We start from the raw sequence: 22,005 nt of genomic DNA, 5'->3' as shown, positions 1-22,005 counted from the left end.
AGACATACAAGACCATTGATAATCTCCCTCGATCTGGGGCTCAACAGAAGATCTCATCCCATGGGGTCAAAATGATCATGAGAACGGTGAACAACAATCCTAGAAATACACGGAGGGACCTGATGAACCTGCAGAGAGCTGGGACCAAAGTGACAAAGGCTACACACTACGCAGAGAGGGACTCAAATCCTGCAGTGCCAGGCGTGTCCCCCTGCTTAAGCCGGTACGTGTCCAGGCCCATCTGAAGTTTGCCAGAGAGCATATGGATGAGCCAGAAGAGGACTGGAAGAATTATCATGTGGTCAAATGAAACCAAAATAGAACATTTTGGTAAAAACTCAACTCGTCATGTTTGGAGGAAGAAGAATGTTGAGTTGCATTCCAAGAACACCATACCTACTGTGAAGCATGGAGGTGGAAACATCATGCTTTGGCGCTGTTTTTCTGCAAAGGGGACAGAACGACTGATCTGTGTTAAGGGAAGAATGAAAGGGGCCATGTATCATGAGATTTTAAGACAAAACCTCCTTCCATCAGTGAGAGCATTGAAGAGGCAACATGAGTGGGTCTTCCAGCATGACAATGATCCCAAATACACTGCTCGGGCAATGAAGGAGTAGCTCCGTAAAAACACATTTCAAGGTCCTGGAGTAGCCTAGCCAGTCTCCAGACCTCAACCCCATAGAAAACACCCAGAGGAAACCCACGCAAACACGGGGAGAACATGCAAACTCCACACAGAAAGGCCACAGGCGGGAATTGAACCCATGACCTTCTCACTGTGAGGTAACAGTGCTAACCACTAAGCTGATATATATATATATATATATATATATATATATATATATATATATATATATATATATATATATATATATATATATATATATATATATATATATATATATATATATATATATTCCTGCTTTTAAACTCAGATAAAACTGAAGTTATTGTACTTGGCCCCACAAATCTTAGAAACATGGTGTCTAACCAGATCCTTACTCTGGATGGCATTACCCTGACCTCTAGTAATACTGTGAGAAATCTTGGAGTCATTTTTGATCAGGATATGTCATTCAAAGCGCATTTTAAACAAATATGTAGGACTGCTTTTTTGCATTTACGCAATATCTCTAAAATTAGAAAGGTCTTGTCTCAGAGTGATGCTGAAAAACTAATTCATGCATTTATTTCCTCTAGGCTGGACTATTGTAATTCATTATTATCAGGTTGTCCTAAAAGTTCCCTAAAAAGCCTTCAGTTAATTCAAAATGCTGCAGCTAGAGTACTAACGGGGACTAGAAGGAGAGAGCATATCTCACCCATATTGGCCTCTCTTCATTGGCTTCCTGTTAATTCTAGAATAGAATTTAAAATTCTTCTTCTTACTTATAAGGTTTTGAATAATCAGGTCCCATCTTATCTTAGGGACCTCGTAGTACCATATCACCCCAATAGAGCGCTTCGCTCTCAGACTGCAGGCTTACTTGTAGTTCCTAGTGACCCTGAACCATCCCTTAGTTATGCTGCTATACACGTAGACTGCTGGGGGGTTCCCATGATGCACTGTTTCTTTCTCTTTTTGCTCTGTATGCACCACTCTGCATTTAATCATTAGTGATCGATCTCTGCTCCCCTCCACAGCATGTCTTTTTCCTGGTTCTCTCCCTCAGCCCCAACCAGTCCCAGCAGAAGACTGCCCCTCCCTGAGCCTGGTTCTGCTGGAGGTTTCTTCCTGTTAAAAGGGAGTTTTTCCTTCCCACTGTAGCCAAGTGCTTGCTCACAGGGGGTCGTTTTGACCGTTGGGGTTTTACATAATTATTGTATGGCCTTGCCTTACAATATAAAGTGCCTTGGGGCAACTGTTTGTTGTGATTTGGCGCTATATAAAAAAAAATTGATTGATATATATATATATATATATATATATATATATATATATATATATATATATATATCAAATAATATTATACACTCCTTGAAGAGCTTTGTAAAGGCAGCTGTCCATGGTTCTGATTGATGCTGAACACATTTTAAAACACTCTGTTGTATTTTACAATAAACTTTAAAAACAATGTTAAAGTTAAATAATGAATATGAACTCTGACAGTCATTTGTCATTTTATGTCTAACACCCCCACAGGTTGTTATGGCTAATGATTAATGTGTAAACCTGTTTTAAAAAATCATTCACAGATTGTAGTGTTTGGTTCCTCCTGCAGGAGTGAACACGAGGCCCTCAATCTGCAATCAATCTTGTGTTCCTGCTGGTGTTACACTGCATTTGGGAAACACGTGTTAAGTGTAACATGCGTAAGGGTAATTAAACAATAATCTTCTTCTTAAAATGGCTGCATTGAAATAAGGCCAGATGATCTATAGTCACACACAGAATATTGGAAAATTACAGAAATGTCATAAGACACAAAGTAAGAGGTCTGTTAGAAAAGTATCCGACCTTTTTATTTTTTTCAAAAACCATATGGATTTGAATCACGTGTGATTGCATCAGCCAAGCTTGAACCTTCGTGCGCATGCGTGAGTTTTTTCACACCTGTCGGTTGCGTCATTCGCCTGTGAGCAGGCTTTGTGTGAGCACTGGTCCACCCCTCTCGTCGTTTTTTTATTGCGAATAAATGTCTGAAGGATTTGGAGCTTTGCTGCATCAATTTTTTTCCAGAAACTGTGAGAGACCTCCAGGTGGACACCATTCGGAAAATTAATATGGCTTTCAGGGACGATTTTATGGGGATTACACAGATTAAGGAGTGATCCAGACAGTTTAAAGACCGCCCACAACTGCTGAGAGCGTGCCGCGCTCCGAGCGCCGATCGACAGGCTCAAACCCCGCTGAAACAACCAGATCATTTCCAACGTAAAGGCTTTGTTGATCCGGGACGTCGTCTGATTTTCACAAAAAGGCAGAAGGCGTGGACATCAGCACTTTTTCGGCACATTCCACTGTTACAGGAGTGTTTTTCATGGAAAGAAAAGCGGAGGGACGCGCCACGGAGTCGTTCATTACGCGGCACAAAACCACCTCCGTGTTGGTCTCACAGGACGGCTTTCAGGTGGATTTCAGTTGCTTTTCAGTCGTGTGATTATCCGAGAAATTGAGCATGAGCTGGACATGCCCCAACATGTCCTGTGAGGCTTCATCACGGCGTTGCTTTGCGCCATGCAGCTCCACCGCGACGCGCAGAATTCCACTCCTCTTTCCATGACAAAAACTCCTGTAACAGTGGAATGTGCCGTTCATTTCTAAAATGGACGCTGTCTTCATCCGGTATGTCGTCTGACTAGCACAGGAATTGTGAAAAGACGTGGACATCAGCACTTTTTCGGCACATTGAGACAGACGTGCAGAGGAGTTCCGCGCACCGCCGTGGAGCCGCATGGCGCAAAGCAACGCCGTGATGAAGCCTCACAGGATAACTTTTAATTAAATTGGTGTGTGTGCCTTCTGTTTTGTGCTTGGAATGTATAATCATCTCAATCTTAATTTGGTGTTCCAACAAAACGGATCCAATTAGTGTTTTTCTACAGTGTTCTGTTCAAGTATTTGACCGATTACCTTTTTAAAAAGTGCTTTAATATAATGAATGGCCTGTAACCACACAGAATGATGACTAATTAAAATGGTTGCTTGGAAAATAGAAAATAATGCAAAACACTGATCTTTACAAGAAATATTAAAGCTGATGAAGGCCCTCTGGCTAAGATATTAAAAAAAGACTTGTCTACAAAAAAAAAAAAAAAATCATGGTGACTTTCTTTTTAGTGCATTCATTGTTTGAAAACAAAGCTTAATTTAGCATTCAGACTAAAATGATCTAATTTCTGCTGAAGTATCTGGTGCATTAACTTCATGAATTACTGGTTTAACTGAATGACTGTGCTGGATTTTTTTTCTTTTGTTAAATATCCTTGCAGCACTCAAAACATTATTCTCCATATTAATAAAACCATACAGCTACTTGACTTTTTCACCCCTTCGTTTTTTTTTAGTTCAAGCAGCGACATCAGAGCAATTATCATCACTTTCACTGAGGCTCAGCTGTGCAGGGTGGCCATGCATTGGGCGCCACTTTACCGATTATATTTATTAGCCATTAAGCGGGTGAGTGCGGTTGTACTATCCTTGATGAAGGTTTGTGTCCTCACTAATGGATGAGATTATTTTTCAGAAACACTGCGGGAAAGATTTATTTGTTTCCTGAAGGTCACATTGATCACAGATTGTGATAATGTTGCACAAAGAATGTGCCCCCAGTTGGCACGGCTGCTCTTTTTCAGCATATATCAGCAGTGACCTTTAGAATTGATTAAATGCAACGTGTGCTCAGTTGAAAAGGTTTTTTTTTATTTTTATCATAACTATATTTTTTTCCCTTTTCAGATAGAGAACCATGTATCAGACATTGACAACTGAAACGAGGTAAGCGCTTTGGATCTTTGTTAAATCCCTGTGTTTTTGATAGCAGCTGCTGCGGCGTCCTTGTCAGATATACGGTGGCCAAGAGAGGCCACAACACTTCCAAATTAACAGCATCAAAAGCAGAAAACACAAGCACAAAAAGCCTTGCATCAATTCGTCAACATGTACGGTAGTTACATGAAAAAACATTTGCAAATTGACAAACACAGAGAATATGAATAAATGTAACCAACACATGCAACAGTTTGATTTGATAATGTGTCTTTTAAAATGTTACATAATGTGTGCAAAAACACATGCTTTGCAAACAGCCACATCTCAAGGGAAGGAGGTTTCTGCATGCAGGATCTTTTATGACCGTTAAGTCCACCACAAATGAAATTACTCATTCATTCATTTTCTGATGCTAGTCTTGGTTCTGGTTGAGGTGGCAGCAGACTAAGCTGATCACCCCAAACTTCTTTATCCTCAGCCATGTCCTCTAACTCCTTCTGAGGTGATCCCAGCCACTTGGGAAATATAATTATTCCAGCATGTCTTGGGTCTTCCCCAAGCCTCCTGCCAGTTGGACATGCCTGGAAGACCTCTGTTGGGAGACGACCAGGGGGCATCCTCACCAGATGTCCGGACTACATCAGCTGGATGTGAAAAAGCAGCGGCTCTACTGCGAGTCCCTCCTGGATATTTGAGCTTCTCACCCTGTCCCTGAGTGTAAGCCCCGATACCCAACGGAGGAACTTCATTTATACTGCTTGTATCCATGATCATGTTCTTTGGGTCACAATCCAAAGCTTATCAAGCGGTAAATCAAAAGTCTCTCCTTCTGGCAGCTCTTTGTTCACTACGGTGGGTCAGTGTCGCCGACCGAATGGTCCGCTCTAAAAATTGGTCCGCCCTGCCTTCACTGCGCATGAGTCATTTTGGAGCGTCGGCAGCAATCACCGATTATCGCATCGTTTCTGCTGAATTTATGTGGAAATAATTGTTGTACAAAAGCTTCAGATATCTGTTGCTGAGACAGATGATTACTGGAGTGCAGTTTTGATAATCGGTGAATCGCTGCTGATGATCCGAAATGACAACTGTGCAGGCTCTTGCTTGCCTCTACTGGTGGTTGGCTCTCACTGCGGTATTGTATCACTTCCTGTTCCGGAGCACAGCGGTGTTTTGCTGTATCTGTTAGCTGTTTAATCTGCGCAGTTAGATTGATCTAGTTACCTAGATAACGATTTGTTTCACAGTGTTATCTTCACGTGCCTTAACTAAAGCACTCCCTCTGCTGAATCACCTCTAAATTATTTACACGTTATTCACTTTGCGTGTTTTTAGGAATCCGCTAGCTTAGCGCAGCTACTAGCTCTTCGCCGGTTTAGCATGGCGGCTTCTCCTGTCTCTCCCGCACTTTTTTGCTCTGGGTGTGAAATGTTTAGTTATTCCTCGGCCTCCTTTAGCAGTAATGGTACTTGTAATAAGTGTACCTTATTCGTAGCTTTGGAGGCCAGGCTGGGCGAATTGGAGACTTGGCTCCGCACCGTGGAAAATTCTACAGCTAGCCAGGCCCCTGTAGTCGGTGCGGACCAAGGTAGCTTAGCCGCCGTTAGTTTCCCTCTGGCAGTTCCCGAGCAGCCGGGAAAGCAGGCCGACTGGGTGACTGTGAGGAGGAAGCGTAGCCCTAAACAGAAGCCCCGTGTACACCGCCAACCCGTTCACATTTCTAACCGTTTTTCCCCACTCGGCGACACACCCGCCGAGGAACAAACTCTGGTTATTGGCGACTCTGTTTTGAGAAATGTGAAGTTAGCGACACCAGCAACCATAGTCAATTGTCTTCCGGGGGCCAGAGCAGGCGACATTGAAGGAAATTTGAAACTGCTGGCTAAGGCTAAACGTAAATTTGGTAAGATTGTAATTCACGTCGGCAGTAATGACACCTGGTTACGCCAATCGGAGGTCACTAAAATTAACATTGAATCGGTGTGTAACTTTACAAAAACAATTTCGGACTCTGTAGTTTTCAATGGGCCCCTCCGCAATCGGACCGGGAGTGACATGTTTAGCCGCATGTTCTCCTTGAATTGCTGGCTGTCTGAGTGGTGTCCAAAAAATGAGGTGGGCTTCATAGATAATAGGCAAAGCTTCTGGGGAAAACCTGGTCTTGTTAGGAGAGACGGCATCCATCCCACTTTGGATGGAGCAGCTCTCATTTCTAGAAATCTGGCCAATTTTCTTAAATCCTCCAAACCGTGACTATCCAGGGTTGGGACCAGGAAGCAGAGTTGTAGTCCTACACACCTCTCTGCAGCTTCTCTCTCCCTGCCATCCCCTCATTACCCCATCCCCGTAGAGACGGTGCCTGCTCCCAGACTACCAATAACCAGCAAAAATCTATTTAAGCATAAAAATTCAAAAAGAAAAAATAATATAGCACCTTCAACTGCACCACAGACTAAAACAGTTAAATGTGGTCTATTAAACATTAGGTCTCTCTCTTCTAAGTCCCTGTTAGTAAATGATATAATAATTGATCAACATATTGATTTATTCTGCCTTACAGAAACCTGGTTACAGCAGGATGATTATGTTAGTTTAAATGAGTCAACACCCCCGAGTCACACTAACTGCCAGAACGCTCGTAGCACAGGCCGAGGCGGAGGATTAGCAGCAATCTTCCATTCCAGCTTATTAATTAATCAAAAACCCAGACAGAGCTTTAATTCATTTGAAAGCTTGACTCTTAGTCTTGTCCATCCAAATTGGAAGTCCCAAAAACCAGTTTTATTTGTTGTTATCTATCGTCCTCCTGGTCCTTACTGTGAGTTTCTCTGTGAATTTTCAGAACTTTTGTCTGACTTAGTGCTTAGCTCAGATAAGATAATTATAGTGGGCGATTTTAACATCCACACAGATGCTGAGAATGACAGCCTCAACACTGCATTTAATCTATTATTAGACTCAATTGGCTTTGCTCAAAATGTAAATGAGTCCACCCACCACTTTAATCATATCTTAGATCTTGTTCTGACTTATGGTATGGAAATTGAAGACTTAACAGTATTCCCTGAAAACTCCCTTCTGTCTGATCATTTCTTAATAACATTTACATTTACTCTGATGGACTACCCAGCAGTGGGGAATAAGTTTCATTACACTAGAAGTCTTTCAGAAAGCGCTGTAACTAGGTTTAAGGATATGTTTCCTTCTTTATGTTCCCTAATGCCATATACCAACACAGTGCAGAGTAGCTACCTAAACTCTGTAAGTGAGATAGAGTATCTCATCAATAGTATTACATCCTCATTGAAGACAACTTTGGATGCTGTAGCTCCTCTGAAAAAGAGAGCTTTAAATCAGAAGTGCCTGACTCCGTGGTATAACTCACAAACTCGCAGCTTAAAGCAGATAACCCGTAAGTTGGAGAGGAAATGGCGTCTCACTAATTTAGAAGATCTTCACTTAGCCTGGAAAAAGAGTCTGTTGCTCTATAAAAAAAAAGCCCTCCGTAAAGCTAGGACATCTTACTACTCATCACTAATTGAAGAAAATAAGAACAACCCCAGGTTTCTTTTCAGCACTGTAGCCAGGCTGACAAAGAGTCAGAGCTCTATTGAGCCGAGTATTCCTTTAACTTTAACTAGTAATGACTTCATGACTTTCTTTGCTAATAAAATTTTAACTATTAGAGAAACAATTACTCATAACCATCCCAAAGACGTATTGTTATCTTTGGCTGCTTTCAGTGATGCCGGTATTTGGTTAGACTCTTTCTCTCAGATTGTTCTGTCTGAGTTATTTTCATTAGTTACTTCATCCAAACCATCAACATGTCTATTAGACCCCATTCCTACCAGGCTGCTCAAGGAAGCCCTACCATTATTTAATGCTTCGATCTTACATATGGTCAATCTATCTTTATTAGTTGGCTATGTACCACAGGCTTTTAAGGTGGCAGTAATTAAACCATTACTTAAAAAGCCATCACTTGACCCAGCTATCTTAGCTAATTATAGGCCAATCTCCAACCTTCCTTTTCTCTCAAAAATTCTTGAAAGGGTAGTTGTTAAACAGCTAACTGATCATCTGCAGAGGAATGGTCTATTTGAAGAGTTTCAGTCAGGTTTTACAATTCATCATAGTACAGAAACAGCATTAGTGAAGGTTACAAATGATCTTCTTATGGCCTCAGACAGTGGACTCATCTCTGTGCTTGTTCTGTTAGACCTCAGTGCTGCTTTTGATACTGTTGACCATAAAATTTTATTACAGAGATTAGAGCATGCCATAGGTATTAAAGGCACTGCGCTGCGGTGGTTTGAATCATATTTATGTAATAGATTACAATTTGTTCATGTAAATGGGGAATCTTCTTCACAGACTAAGGTTAATTATGGAGTTCCACAAGGTTCTGTGCTAGGACCAATTTTCTTCACTTTATACATGCTTCCCTTAGGCAGTATTAATAGACAGCATTGCTTAAATTTTCATTGTTACGCAGATGATACCCAGCTTTATCTATCCATGAAGCCAGAGGACACACACCAATTAGCTAAACTGCAGGATTGTCTTACAGACATAAGGACATGGATGACCTCTAATTTCCTGCTTTTAAACTCAGATAAAACTGAAGTTATTGTACTTGGCCCCACAAATCTTAGAAACATGGTGTCTAACCAGATCCTTACTCTGGATGGCATTACCCTGACCTCTAGTAATACTGTGAGAAATCTTGGAGTCATTTTTGATCAGGATATGTCATTCAAAGTGCATATTAAACAAATATGTAAGACTGCTTTTTTGCATTTACGCAATATCTCTAAAATTAGAAAGGTCTTGTCTCAGAGTGATGCTGAAAAACTAATTCATGTATTTATTTCCTCTAGGCTGGACTATTGTAATTCATTATTATCAGGTTGTCCTAAAAGTTCCCTGAAAAGCCTTCAGTTAATTCAAAATGCTGCAGCTAGAGTACTGACGGGGACTAGAAGGAGAGAGCATATCTCACCCATATTGGCCTCTCTTCATTGGCTTCCTGTTAATTCTAGAATAGAACTTAAAATTCTTCTTCTTACTTATAAGGTTTTGAATAATCAGGTCCCATCTTATCTTAGGGACCTCGTAGTACCATATCACCCCAATAGAGCGCTTCGCTCTCAGACTGCAGGCTTACTTGTAGTTCCTAGGGTTTGTAAGAGTAGAATGGGAGGCAGAGCCTTCAGCTTTCAGGCTCCTCTCCTGTGGAACCAGCTCCCAATTCGGATCAGGGAGACAGACACCCTCTCTACTTTTAAGATTAGGCTTAAAACTTTCCTTTTTGCTAAAGCTTATAGTTAGGGCTGGATCAGGTGACGCTGAACCATCCCTTAGTTATGCTGCTATAGACTTAGACTGCTGGGGGGTTCCCATAATGCATTGAGTGTTTCTTTCTCTTTTTGCTCTGTATGCACCACTCTGCATTTAATCATTAGTGATTGATCTCTGCTCCCCTCCACAGCATGTCTTTTTCCCGGTTCTCTCCCTCAGCCCCAACCAGTCCCAGCAGAAGACTGCCCCTCCCTGAGCCTGGTTCTGCTGGAGGTTTCTTCCTGTTAAAAGGGAGTTTTTCCTTCCCACTGTTGTCAAGTGCTTGCTCACAGGGGGTCGTTTTGACCGTTGGGGTTTTTCCGTAATTATTGTATGGCTTTGCCTTACAATATAAAGCGCCTTGGGGCAACTGTTTGTTGTGATTTGGCGCTATATAAATAAAATTGATTTTTTTTTATTTGATTCAGTGAAGGCAGGGCAGACCAATTTTTAGGGGGGACCGTTCGGTCGGCGACACCAATACATCATCCACAGGAACTCAGACATACCATGGATTCATTTATCAATCTCACGCTCCAACTTACCCCCACTCCTTAACAAGACCCAGAGATACATGAATTCCTCCACTTGGAGCAATAACTCTCCCCTGACCCAGATCGGACAATCCAACCTTTTCTGACCTTGGTCTCAAATTTGGAGTTGCTGATCCTCATCCCATTCGTTTCACGCTCTTCCCTGTGAACATTGGAGGTCACTGTCTGATGAAGTCAACAGAACCACATTGACACCCTCCTGTTTCTGACTGCACCTTGAAATCCTGTCCAGGGACATCTTGAAGAGGATTGGTGACAAGTGGACAGTCCTGGCAGACCCATACTCCCTGCACCTTCCACGAGGTACCTTGGATGTCCTGGACATAGGTGTTTTCCAAGTCCACAAAATACAAAATACTGGTTGAGCATATGCTTAAGCCCTGTCTAATATCCATGAGAATGTGAGATGCTGGTCCACTGTTCCATCACCAGGAAGGAACCCAAATTCCTCTTCCTGAATCTGATGTTTGGCTGCTCTCCTCTCTGGCACTGTGACATAGGCTTTCCCAGGGAGGCTGTGAAGTCTGATTCCTCTATAATTGGAACACACTCTACAGTTCTCTCTTTTAAAGATGGGAACTATCACCACTTAGCCAATCCAGAGGTACTGTCCCAAATGTGTCAGCACGACAGCCCAACAGCATCCAGAGGCTTCAAATTTATAGTCTCCCAGTAACTTCCCACTGACAGTTTTTTTTTAACGAAAATAAAATAATAAAATCCAAACATATAAGACTTAAGACTAAAATCATTAATAAAATAGATCAATAAATTTAATCAGCTTTGACAACCAGGTATGTGAGTTCGCCCAATGATAACAGAGTACCAGTCCATCAGTAAAAGTCCTGTTTTGTGTTGCTGGTACTTGTGTTGTGTTGTGGCTCTTTGCAGCGTGTCTGTGCTTTTCCATGCACTGTGTGCATTTGCAGCCGACATGTTATCAAGTTAAATTTTTGCATGTGCTGTAGGTTATATTTGTGTTCTCTGTGTTTGCAAGATGTTTTTGATGCAGTTATCCGCTGTTGAATAATAAGTGTTGTGGACTTTCTCAGCCACCATACTAAAGGCTCATTTATGTTCTATGTTAATTGTGGATATGGCTGAAGCCTTCTGTCCACACTCTGCTGTCACTTCATCCATATTTGCGTCCGTATTCTGAAAGCTTGCAGAAACGGGTGAAATGGAGCAGTGCCAGGGTTTATGAAATCCAAATGTCAGTTCGGACATAAATCCCATGTGCCTTGAGAAGATGAGAACCACAACCTGAAGCTTCCGGAGTTGGTCTTCATAAAAAGCATAACCAGTGAACCGCATCTTGAGCATCTCTAAACATTCTTTTATCATCATCTCCTGTTCCTTGTAAGCTCTGTGACATTTGGAAGACCAGCTCCACTGAAGGGCCGCTAATGTTGAATTTGACGACGGCAGCAATAATGGCATTCCAATGGCCCAGAACTGGTCATAAACAGCATCCGTCTAATTGAATTTTGAAGGAAAAAAGCGTCTGAATACCAGAACCTAAAGGTAAAGCGTTTGCTGCCTCTCCTCCTCTCAGGGTTTGTGGGTAATGATGCAGCCACATCATCAGTTAGCTCGGCGCTGGCTGACGCTTCCTAGCAAGGGGCCTGAGCAGTGTTTATGAGCTGTACTCTGCTGTTCCAACATCCACTTAATTTTTTTTCCTCCTTAAACAGCTAAGAAAATACCAAAAGGCAACTTTGTTCATTAGAGAATGAAGTTTCCATGTACGAGAGGAAAAAGTTTAATTCTAAAACAACTCGTTTTTTCACTTTGTCTTCCTTTGCAGATGTCTCATTTATAAAACAGTGCCTGAAGCCCACATTAAAAGACACATTTGGGTTGAAGCCAAGGTAGCCTCGTTGAGATGTTTGTTGGAATAAGAATATTTGTTTTAAGCCTTCGTTGTCAGTGGGGGTAGAACAGCGAAAGAACTACCCCCTGCTTAGACTTTAGCCGAGTCTGTTTTGTGTCCCAGGTATATACCCTGATGTAGTATTTAAGATATGCTATTTACACACAAATCTATTTGAATTTAATTTCACCTGTATGTATTCACTCAACACACTTTTATATCTATTATGCCACAAGGTTACAGACATGCAACATGGGAATCAAATTGAAAATGTACCAACAATGGTATGCGTCATGGTATTATGCATGGCCAAAAGCTTTTACCATGAACTAACTGTACATTGTTACTGATGCTGATCTTCTATAATAATAATGGGAAAAAAACAGCTTTAAATACAAATTTATTCATTAAAACCACAAGGGGGACTATAATCTGGTTTAGAGAGGTTTAATCACGAGCCACAGTAACAGGCCAGAATAATCCTCTGCCAAACTACTACCATTTGGTTAAGCCCAAAATTTACCTCAGGGAAGATCACCTGGTTCACTGTTGCACATGTATATGTGTGTGTGTGTGTGTGTGTGTGTGTGTGTGTGTGTGTGTGTGTGTGTGTGTGTGTGTGTGTGTGTGTGTGTGTGTGTGTGTGTGTGTGTGTGTGTGTGTGTGTGTGTGTGTGGGCGTGCGTGAACATGAGCATATAGAGTAGCTACCTGAGTCCTGCCCACAGTGAATCTCTGACACAGAGCTAACGAGAAGACAGAAGCTGTTACAATAAGATCAGAGAACAAAGTCAGGACCAAAAATGAAAAAAACCAAATAATTTATTGTGTAACAGAATAAATGGACTGCAATTATATAGCGCTTTTCCACCTGCATCAGAATCTCAAAGCACTTTACAATAATGAATAAGATAATATTGCACAAAGTCTAGTAAGCAGACACCAGGGCAGGGAGACGCCGACTTGAATAGGATGCCTGACGGCGTGAATACTTGGACCAGGGAATGAGTGGAACCAGAACCAGGACCAGGCCACACAAAAACAAAAAACAGAGAGGTCAAAAAGTGCAAAGACTGATCACAGAGGAAAACATTAAGAATACTTCACAGAGAAAGTACAGAGGCCAGGTACCACACAAGCAAAGCTGAGTTTCTGGCGTTTGTGGAGAGGCAGGACCGGGGTTTAAATACAGGTGATGGCGATTGCTGACAAGTGTGTGGAATCAGCTCTGTGATGTGGCGTCTCGGGGGGAACTGAGCAGAAACCAAGGCAGCACAACAGATTGTGCTGCCTTGGTTTCTGCCTAAGCATTATTTTTTCAATCCACTTTGGCGCTGTGCCCAAGTCTTGTACAACCCCTGGCAAAAATTATGGAATCACCGGCCTCAGAGGATGTTCATTCAGACGGGCGGAGAGAAAATGGAAAAAGGACAAACTGCAGGTGTCTCTGGGTTTTCTGAGGGACAGTCTAACTGACTGTCAGAAGGCTGTGAAGGAGGCAAAAGCACAATATCTGTCTCATATTATTTCGAGCAGTTGTCATCGTCCCAGTGTGTTATTTCAGACTATAAACTCAGTTGTAAATCCACACACCTCTGTTTTGTTGGACGCTACAACCACAACCTGTGAGGAGTTTCTTCAGTTTTTTATTGATAAGGTTTCATCAGTCAGACAGAACGCTGATCAGAACTGTAATGTTGAGTTGTCTGCTCCTCGTGCACATTCTGCTGTGCTCGAACAGTTTGAGCCCATTTCTTTTGCATCTCTCGCTGATGTTGTAAAACACATAAAATCCACAAGTTGTCCTTTTGATGTTGTTTCAGCTGAGGTGCTGAAGGAGGCTTTTAATACTGTTGGGGCGGGTCTCCTAACTTTTATCAATGCTTACCTTAGATCAGGGTCTGTTCCAGCTGCTTTTAAACATGCTGTGGTTCGACCTCTTCTTAAAAAACCTCACCTGGACTCATCAGTTTTATCCAATTTTAGACCTGTCTCTCATCTGCCATTTCTATCTAAGGTTTTAGAAAAGGTTGTCTTTTTACAGTTACAATCATTTAAAGAAGACAATCTCATCCTTGAAAAATTCCAGTCTGGGTTTAGATCGCGACACAGCACTGAGTCAGCACTTTTAAAAGTTCATAATGATATTACTCTGTCGGTGGATGCAGGGAATCCTGCTGTGCTGGTTCTGTTGGACCTCACAGCAGCCTTTGATACTGTGGATCACACAGTACTTGTTTCCCGGTTGGAACATTTTATTGGCATTCATGGTATTGCACTTGAGTGGTTTAGATCATATTTGGCTGAAAGGAGCTTTTCTGTCATGATTGGGGACCTTTCCTCATCAACTGCTCCTCTGTGCTGTGGAGTGCCGCAGGGATCTGTCCTTGGGCCGATTCTATTTTCTTTGTACATTCTGCCATTGGGGTCAATTATAACCCAGCACAATTTGTCCTTTCATTGTTATGCAGATGATCTGCAAATCTATCTGCCTGTGAGGACTAATGGGAGTGATGCTTTGTCATCATTATTTAATTGTATTAGTGATGTAAAGCAGTGGCTGTCCCGAAACTTCCTTTACCTGAATGATGGTAAAACTGAGATCATGGTGTTTGAGCGCACTGGCATACCAAATGTGGTAACACCAAATTTTGGTGCTTTGGCTAACTATGTAAAACCAGCTGTCAAGAATTTGGGAGTGATATTTGACAGCTGTTTGAGGTTCGATCAACAGATAAATTCTGTTGTCAAAGCTAGTTTTTTCCAACTTCGCCTCTTGGCTAAAATAAAGCACTTTCTCAGTAGACGTGATCTTGAGACGGCCATTCATGCTTTCATCAGCTCCAGACTTGATTATTGTAATGCACTTTATGCGGGCATTAATCAGTCGTCTCTTGCGCGTCTCCAGTTGGTGCAGAATGCTGCTGCTCGTCTTTTGACAAACACTTCTAGACGTGAGCATATTGCACCCATCCTATACTCACTCCACTGGCTTCCAGTTCGTTTTAGAATTGATTTTAAAATTTTAATGTTTGTTTTTAAAGCTATTTATGGCCTTGCACCTCCCTACTTGTCTGAAATTTTAACTTTACGCACCTACAGTAGGACGTTAAGGGCGTCTGGCCAACTTTACTTAGATGTTCCAAGGTCAAGATATAAACGCTGGGGTGATCATGCTTTCGCGGTAGCTGGCCCCAGACTGTGGAATGAGCTACCTCTTGAGTTACGTACTATTCCTGACCTAGCACTTTTTAAATCTAAGTTAAAGACTTATTTATTTAAACTGGCTTTTAACACTTAGTGGGGAGGTGACAGGTTCTGTTATTTTTATGTTCTTTTTTTATGTGTTGTTTTAAAATTTTATTTTATATGTGTTTTATTTTGTAAATTTGTGTTTTTAATGTTAAGCACTTTGGACACCAGTCGGTGCTGTAAAGCGCTTTATAAATAAATGTTGATTGATTGATTGATTCAGTTGTTTAATTTTGTAGAAAAAAAGCAGATCACAGACATGACACAAAACTAAAGTCATTTCAAATGGCAACTTTCTGGCTTTAAGAAACACTATAAGAAATCAAGAAAAAAAGATTGTGGCAGTCAGTAACGGTTACCTTTTTAGACCAAGCAGAGGAAAAAAATATGGAATCACTCAATTCTGAGGAAAAAATTATGGAATCACCCTGTAAATTTTCATCCCCAAAACTAACACCTGCATCATATCAGATCTGCTCGTTAGTCTGCATCTAAAAAGGAGTGATCACACTTTGGACAGCTGTTGCACCAAGTGGACTGACATGAATCATGGCTCCAACACGAGAGATGTCAATTGAAACAAAGGAGAGGATTATCAAACTCTTAAAAGAGAGTAAATCATCACGCAATGTTGCAAAAGATGTTGGTTGTTCACAGTCAGCTGTGTCTAAACTCTGGACCAAATACAAACAACATGGGAAGGTTGTTAAAGGCAAACATACTGGTAGACCAAGGAAGACATCAAAGCGTCAAGACAGAAAACTTAAAGCAATATGTCTCAAAAATCAAAAAATGTACAACAAAACAAATGAGGAACGAATGGGAGGAAACTGGAGTCAACGTCTGTGACCGAACTGTAAGAAACCGCCTAAAGGAAATGGGATTTACATACAGAAAAGCTAAATGAAAGGCATCATTAACACCTAAAGAGAAAAAACAAGGTTACAATGGGCTAAGGAAAAGAAATTGTGGACTGTGGATGACTGGATGAAAGTCATATTCAGTGATCAATCAATCAATCAATTTTTTTTATATAGCGCCAAATCACAACAAACAGTTGCCCCAAGGCGCTTTATATTGTAAGGCAAGGCCATACAATAATTATGTAAAACCCCAACGGTCAAAACGACCCCCTGTGAGCAAGCACTTGGCTACAGTGGGAAGGAAAAACTCCCTTTTAACAGGAAGAAACCTCCAGCAGAACCAGGCTCAGGGAGGGGCAGTCTTCTGCTGGGACTGGTTGGGGCTGAGGGAGAGAACCGGGAAAAAGACATGCTGTGGAGGGGAGCAGAGATCGATCACTAATGATTAAATGCAGAGTGGTGCATACAGAGCAAAAAGAGAAAGAAACAGTGCATCATGGGAACCCCCCAGCAGTCTACATCTATAGCAGCATAACTAAGGGATGGTTCAGGGTCACCTGATCCAGCCCTAACTATAAGCTTTAGCAAAAATGAAAGTTTTAAGCCTAATCTTAAAAGTAGAGAGGGTGTCTGTCTCCCTGATCTGAATTGGGAGCTGGTTCCACAGGAGAGGAGCCTGAAAGCTGAAGGCTCTGCCTCCCATTCTACTCTTACAAACCCTAGGAACTACAAGTAAGCCTGCAGTCTGAGAGCGAAGCGCTCTATTGGGGTGATATGGTACTACGAGGTCCCTAAGATAAGATGGGACCTGATTATTCAAAACCTTATAAGTAAGAAGAAGAATTTTAAATTCTATTCTAGAATTAACAGGAAGCCAATGAAGAGAGGCCAATATGGGTGAGATATGCTCTCTCCTTCTAGTCCCCGTCAGTACTCTAGCTGCAGCATTTTGAATTAACTGAAGGCTTTTTAGGGAACTTTTAGGACAACCTGATAATAATGAATTACAATAGTCCAGCCTAGAGGAAATAAATGCATGAATTAGTTTTTCAGCATCACTCTGAGACAAGACCTTTCTGATTTTAGAGATATTGCGTAAATGCAAATAAGCAGTCCTACATATTTGTTTAATATGCGCTTTGAATGATATATCCTGATCAAAAATGACTCCAAGATTTCTCACAGTATTACTAGAGGTCAGGGTAATGCCATCCAGAGTAAGGATCTGGTTAGACACCATGTTTCTAAGATTTGTGGGGCCAAGTACAATAACTTCAGTTTTATCTGAGTTTAAAAGCAGGAAATTAGAGGTCATCCATGTCTTTATGTCTGTAAGACAATCCTGCAGTTTAGCTAATTGGTGTGTGTCCTCTGGCTTCATGGATAGATAAAGCTGGGTATCATCTGCGTAACAATGAAAATTTAAGCAATACCGTCTAATAATAGTGCCTAAGGGAAGCATGTATAAAGTGAATAAAATTGGTCCTAGCACAGAACCTTGTGGAACTCCATAATTAACTTTAGTCTGTGAAGAAGATTCCCCATTTACATGAACAAACTGTAATCTATTAGACAAATATGATTCAAACCACCGCAGCGCAGTGCCTTTAATACCTATGGCATGCTCTAATCTCTGTAATAAAATTTTATGGTCAACAGTATCAAAAGCAGCACTGAGGTCTAACAGAACAAGCACAGAGATGAGTCCACGGTCCGAGGCCATAAGAAGATCATTTGTAACCTTCACTAATGCTGTTTCTGTACTATGATGAATTCTAAAACCTGACTGAAACTCTTCAAATAGACCATTCCTCTGCAGATGATCAATTAGCTGTTTTACAGCTACCCTTTCAAGAATTTTTGAGAGAAAAGGAAGGTTGGAGATTGGCCTATAATTAGCTAAGATAGCTGGGTCAAGTGATGGCTTTTTAAGTAATGGTTTAATTACTGCCACCTTAAAAGCCTGTGGTACATAGCCAACTAATAAAGATAGATTGATCATATTTAAGATCGAAGCATTAAATAATGGTAGGGTTTCCTTGAGCAGCCTGGTAGGAATGGGGTCTAATAAACATGTTGATGGTTTGGATGAAGTAACTAATGAAAATAACTCAGACAGAACAATCGGAGAGAAAGAGTCTAACCAAATACCGGCATCACTGAAAGCAGCCAAAGATAACGATACGTCTTTGGGATGGTTATGAGTAATTTTTTCTCTAATAGTTAAAATTTTGTTAGCAAAGAAAGAGTGATGAATCTCGAATCTGCATTGGGCAAGGTGGTGATGCTGGAACTTTTGTTTGGTGCCTTTCTAATGAGATTTATAAAGATGACTGCCTGAAGAGAACATGTAAATTTCCACAGTCATTGATGATTTGGGGCTGCATGTCAGGTAAAGGCACTGGGGAGATGGCTGTCATTACATCATCAATAAATGCACAAGTTTATGTTGATATTTTGGACAATTGAAAGGATGTTTGGGGATGATGAAATCATTTTTCAAGATGATAATGCATCTTGCCATAGAGCAAAAACTGCAAAAACATTCCTTGCAAAAAGACACATAGGGTCAATGTCATGGCATAGGGTCAATGTCAATGAGCAGATCTGATTTGATGCAGGTGTTAATTTGGGGGATGAAAATTTACAGGGTGATTCCATAATTTTTTCCTCAGAATTGAGTGATTCCATATTTTTTTCCTCTGCTTGGTCTAAAAAAGTAACCGTTACTGACTGCCACAATCTTTTTTTCTTGATTTCGTATAGTGTTTCTTAAAGCCAGAAAGTTGCCATTTGAAATGACTTTAGTTTTGTGTCATGTCTGTGATCTGCTTTTTTTCTACAAAATTAAACAACTGAATGAACATCCTCTGAGGCCGGTGATTCCATAATTTTTGCCAGGGGTTGTAAGAGTCATGACAATGCCTATTACGTATCGTGACATTGTGTTCGCTAAAATGTTGGAAACATTCTTATGTAAACCAACAAATTGGGTAATATTAAAGTCAAAATTCTTGTGACAGACTAAGATTCCAGTGCATAAATAGCTGTCTCATGGGTTCAGTGAAAACTATGTGTACAAGAGCAGAATGCAGCAATTTTGAGGAGCAAATGTCAATTTTTTGTGGCAGAGTACTGAAATTCTTGGAGGGGGGCGGCAGCCCCACCAAACCCCACTGTTGAGCCGCCCTTGATGATGGTGCAGAAATGATTGGGTCGTACTGAGGTTTTAACAACAATAACGCCCATAGGCTCGTAGAATTCCAGCTGATCATTTACATATGAAGAAAACTTGTCAGAAAACTCTCACAAGTTCATGAACAGTCACCAATTTTCCATCATGTCCCAAGCATTTATCTGCATAGTTCAGAATTTCCTTCCATGTGCACACTTTCCCTTCATTCAACTTTGCCGTTGTGCCCTTCAACTTTTCCACGGATGGTTGTCTCGTGTCCCACTTTTCCTCCACACTTATGAAGCTGCCACACGTTACACTTCACTTTTCCATTTCCTTTCCAATATGTGTGTCTTTGATTAACATAATGTGGCACATCCTCTGACCACGTGCATTAAAGAACCTGAAAATCCCACTCGAGTTTGTGGAGAATATTCCAATGTTCCGCTTGCAGGAAGGACAGAAAATCACAGTGAGAAGAACCTCAATAAGTCATGTCCAGGAGGATTAGTGAAGCCCCTCCAGCTACTGGAAAATATTTCTGCACTTCCTCAGATATTTCTGAGGCCACTCAAAGCTGAGGCGCTTTAAATTCTGCCTAATCCTCATCAGATTTACTGAATTATAAATACTGTAGGCAGAGTTTGAGGAGGGGGCACCGTCCAGTAATGTGCTTTCATAAGTTTGTATTTTTTATCGTTTTAGGGCGACGATGCAGACGTCCTGGCTGGAGGTATTAGAATTCATCAAAGCCTTCAAGAGAGAGAAAAGGATCTCTGAGGGTTGGAGAAGCCCATTCTGGACTGTAAATTGTGTTCAAGAGACGCTGAATCACATTTTGATACACAAACGGAGCGTGATGCGCCCAAACGTGTTCCGAACCCATTTTCATGCATTGGCCCGAGTGTAGCTCATGGACATTCTGTGCATCCAACTTTTCACTGCAAGAGCCTAAAAGTACCGTGTGCTGATCGTGTTGCTGCAAGGAGCAGAAAAAGAAAAAAAAAAAAAAAACTAGTGATGGAAATGAAGGCTTGGAGTAAAAAAAGGTTGAAAGTTGATGTTGCCAATCTCTTTTTATTTAGGCTGCTTTTTGAACTGTGTTTGCTCTGTAATTTTTCTTGTTATTGTTGTGTTGCCACCCCACCCCTCCCCTCCAGGGAATTTCTGTTGCTCAGAAATCAGAAGAACAAATCACAGAACAATCTGCAGTGAGATAATCACAAAACTAACCTTTCTGGTCTGGCGTTAACTCGTCATAAGCCAGCAGCTGCAAGCATAACTTTATCCAGCTTATCCATTTGTCACACAAGCAGCCTGTGAGGTCGTTCCATTATACATTCGGACTCCTGCCAAGTTTCGGAAGCAGAATGGGCTTCCAGTGGGAGCGCTGCCCTGACGTCTCTATGCGCTCAGCCTGTGCAGCGCAACATGGACGTCTGCTGCCCCAGAGCCAACGCCCTCTTTCTCCTTCTCCATCATCGAGTCTTGCTGCAGTCTGCAGCCTTTGCACACAAAACGTGGCTGTATTATTTTAATAACAAATGCTTGATATGAAATATGAGCCAAAGTTGATTAAAACACCGTGTAGCAGACAACCAATTTAAAGGGGTCATATTAGGACCTTTTCAGTGAGCTAACATAGGATTGCATCCTTAAAAACATGCCCACATACAGTTAGGTCCATAGGTATTTGGACAGAGGACTCTGCACACTGCAGTCGAGATGAAGTGAAACATTCAAGATGATTTTGTAGTCTTGATTTTTAGCTTTAATGCAAGATTTAAAAAAAAAATCACATAAACCTTTTGGGAATTAAAGCGCCTTTACAGGCCCTCCTATTTCAAAGGCCATAAGTAATTAGAGAAACTAATTCAGGATTATTAATACAAACTCATCACTTTTGCATACATGAGCATCAAGACACTGAATGTGTCTTTGGCTTCATTTACATTCATCGTTAAAAAATATGAGTATGGGAATGTATGGAGCAGACTGCAAGAAGGAAACCAGTGAGGAACATCACCAAGACACATATATGACAACTCCAAAGGAAGCTTCTGTGGCAGCGACTGGAGAAAAACTGTGCACAGTGAAATCATACAGCAGACTTGAGCCTAGATTTGGTCTGTGTTTTGTATAAAACTCCATCTCTGTTCCACTCCACTATGAAGCTGTGACTAGTAGTGCAACAGACAGAAGTTGCACATTCATTCATTCATTTTCGACCTACTGCATCTGGGTCTGGGTCATGGTGGCAATGGACCAAGCAGCTCATTCCACACTTCCCTGTCCTGTAACTCCTCCCAGGGAATCCTGAGGTGTACCCAAGACAGCTGGGAAATATAATTCCCTAGAGACTCCTCCCATTTGGACGTGCCCAGAAGACCTTCCTATTGAGACAACCAGGTCATGTGAAGAAGCAGCGGCTCTAGTCTGAGTCCCTCCCGGATAGTTACGCTTCTCACCCTGTCCCAGAGTGTAACCCAGATAGCCAATGAAGGAATCTCA

The 22,005-nt window shown here is 41.4% G+C and overlaps 1 protein-coding gene across 3 annotated transcripts in view; it reads left to right on the top strand.

Annotated features, from left to right (window-relative positions):
• Positions 1-20,485, top strand: part of LOC117506954 (RNA-binding Raly-like protein) — a 448,208-nt gene extending 427,723 nt beyond the window's left edge. For all 3 annotated transcript variants that reach the window (XM_034166639.1, XM_034166632.1, XM_034166646.1), the window contains 2 exons: positions 4,403-4,441; positions 20,200-20,485. In XM_034166639.1, coding sequence (XP_034022530.1) covers positions 4,403-4,435 — 33 coding nt within the window. In that variant the 3' untranslated portion in view covers positions 4,436-4,441; positions 20,200-20,485. The remainder of the gene's footprint in view (positions 1-4,402; positions 4,442-20,199) is intronic.
• The last annotated feature ends 1,520 nt before the right edge of the window (positions 20,486-22,005 follow it).

This window comes from Thalassophryne amazonica, chromosome 1 (assembly GCF_902500255.1).
Source record: "Thalassophryne amazonica chromosome 1, fThaAma1.1, whole genome shotgun sequence".
Lineage (NCBI taxonomy): Eukaryota > Metazoa > Chordata > Actinopteri > Batrachoidiformes > Batrachoididae > Thalassophryne > Thalassophryne amazonica.
This window is presented reverse-complemented; position numbering and strand designations above follow the sequence as displayed.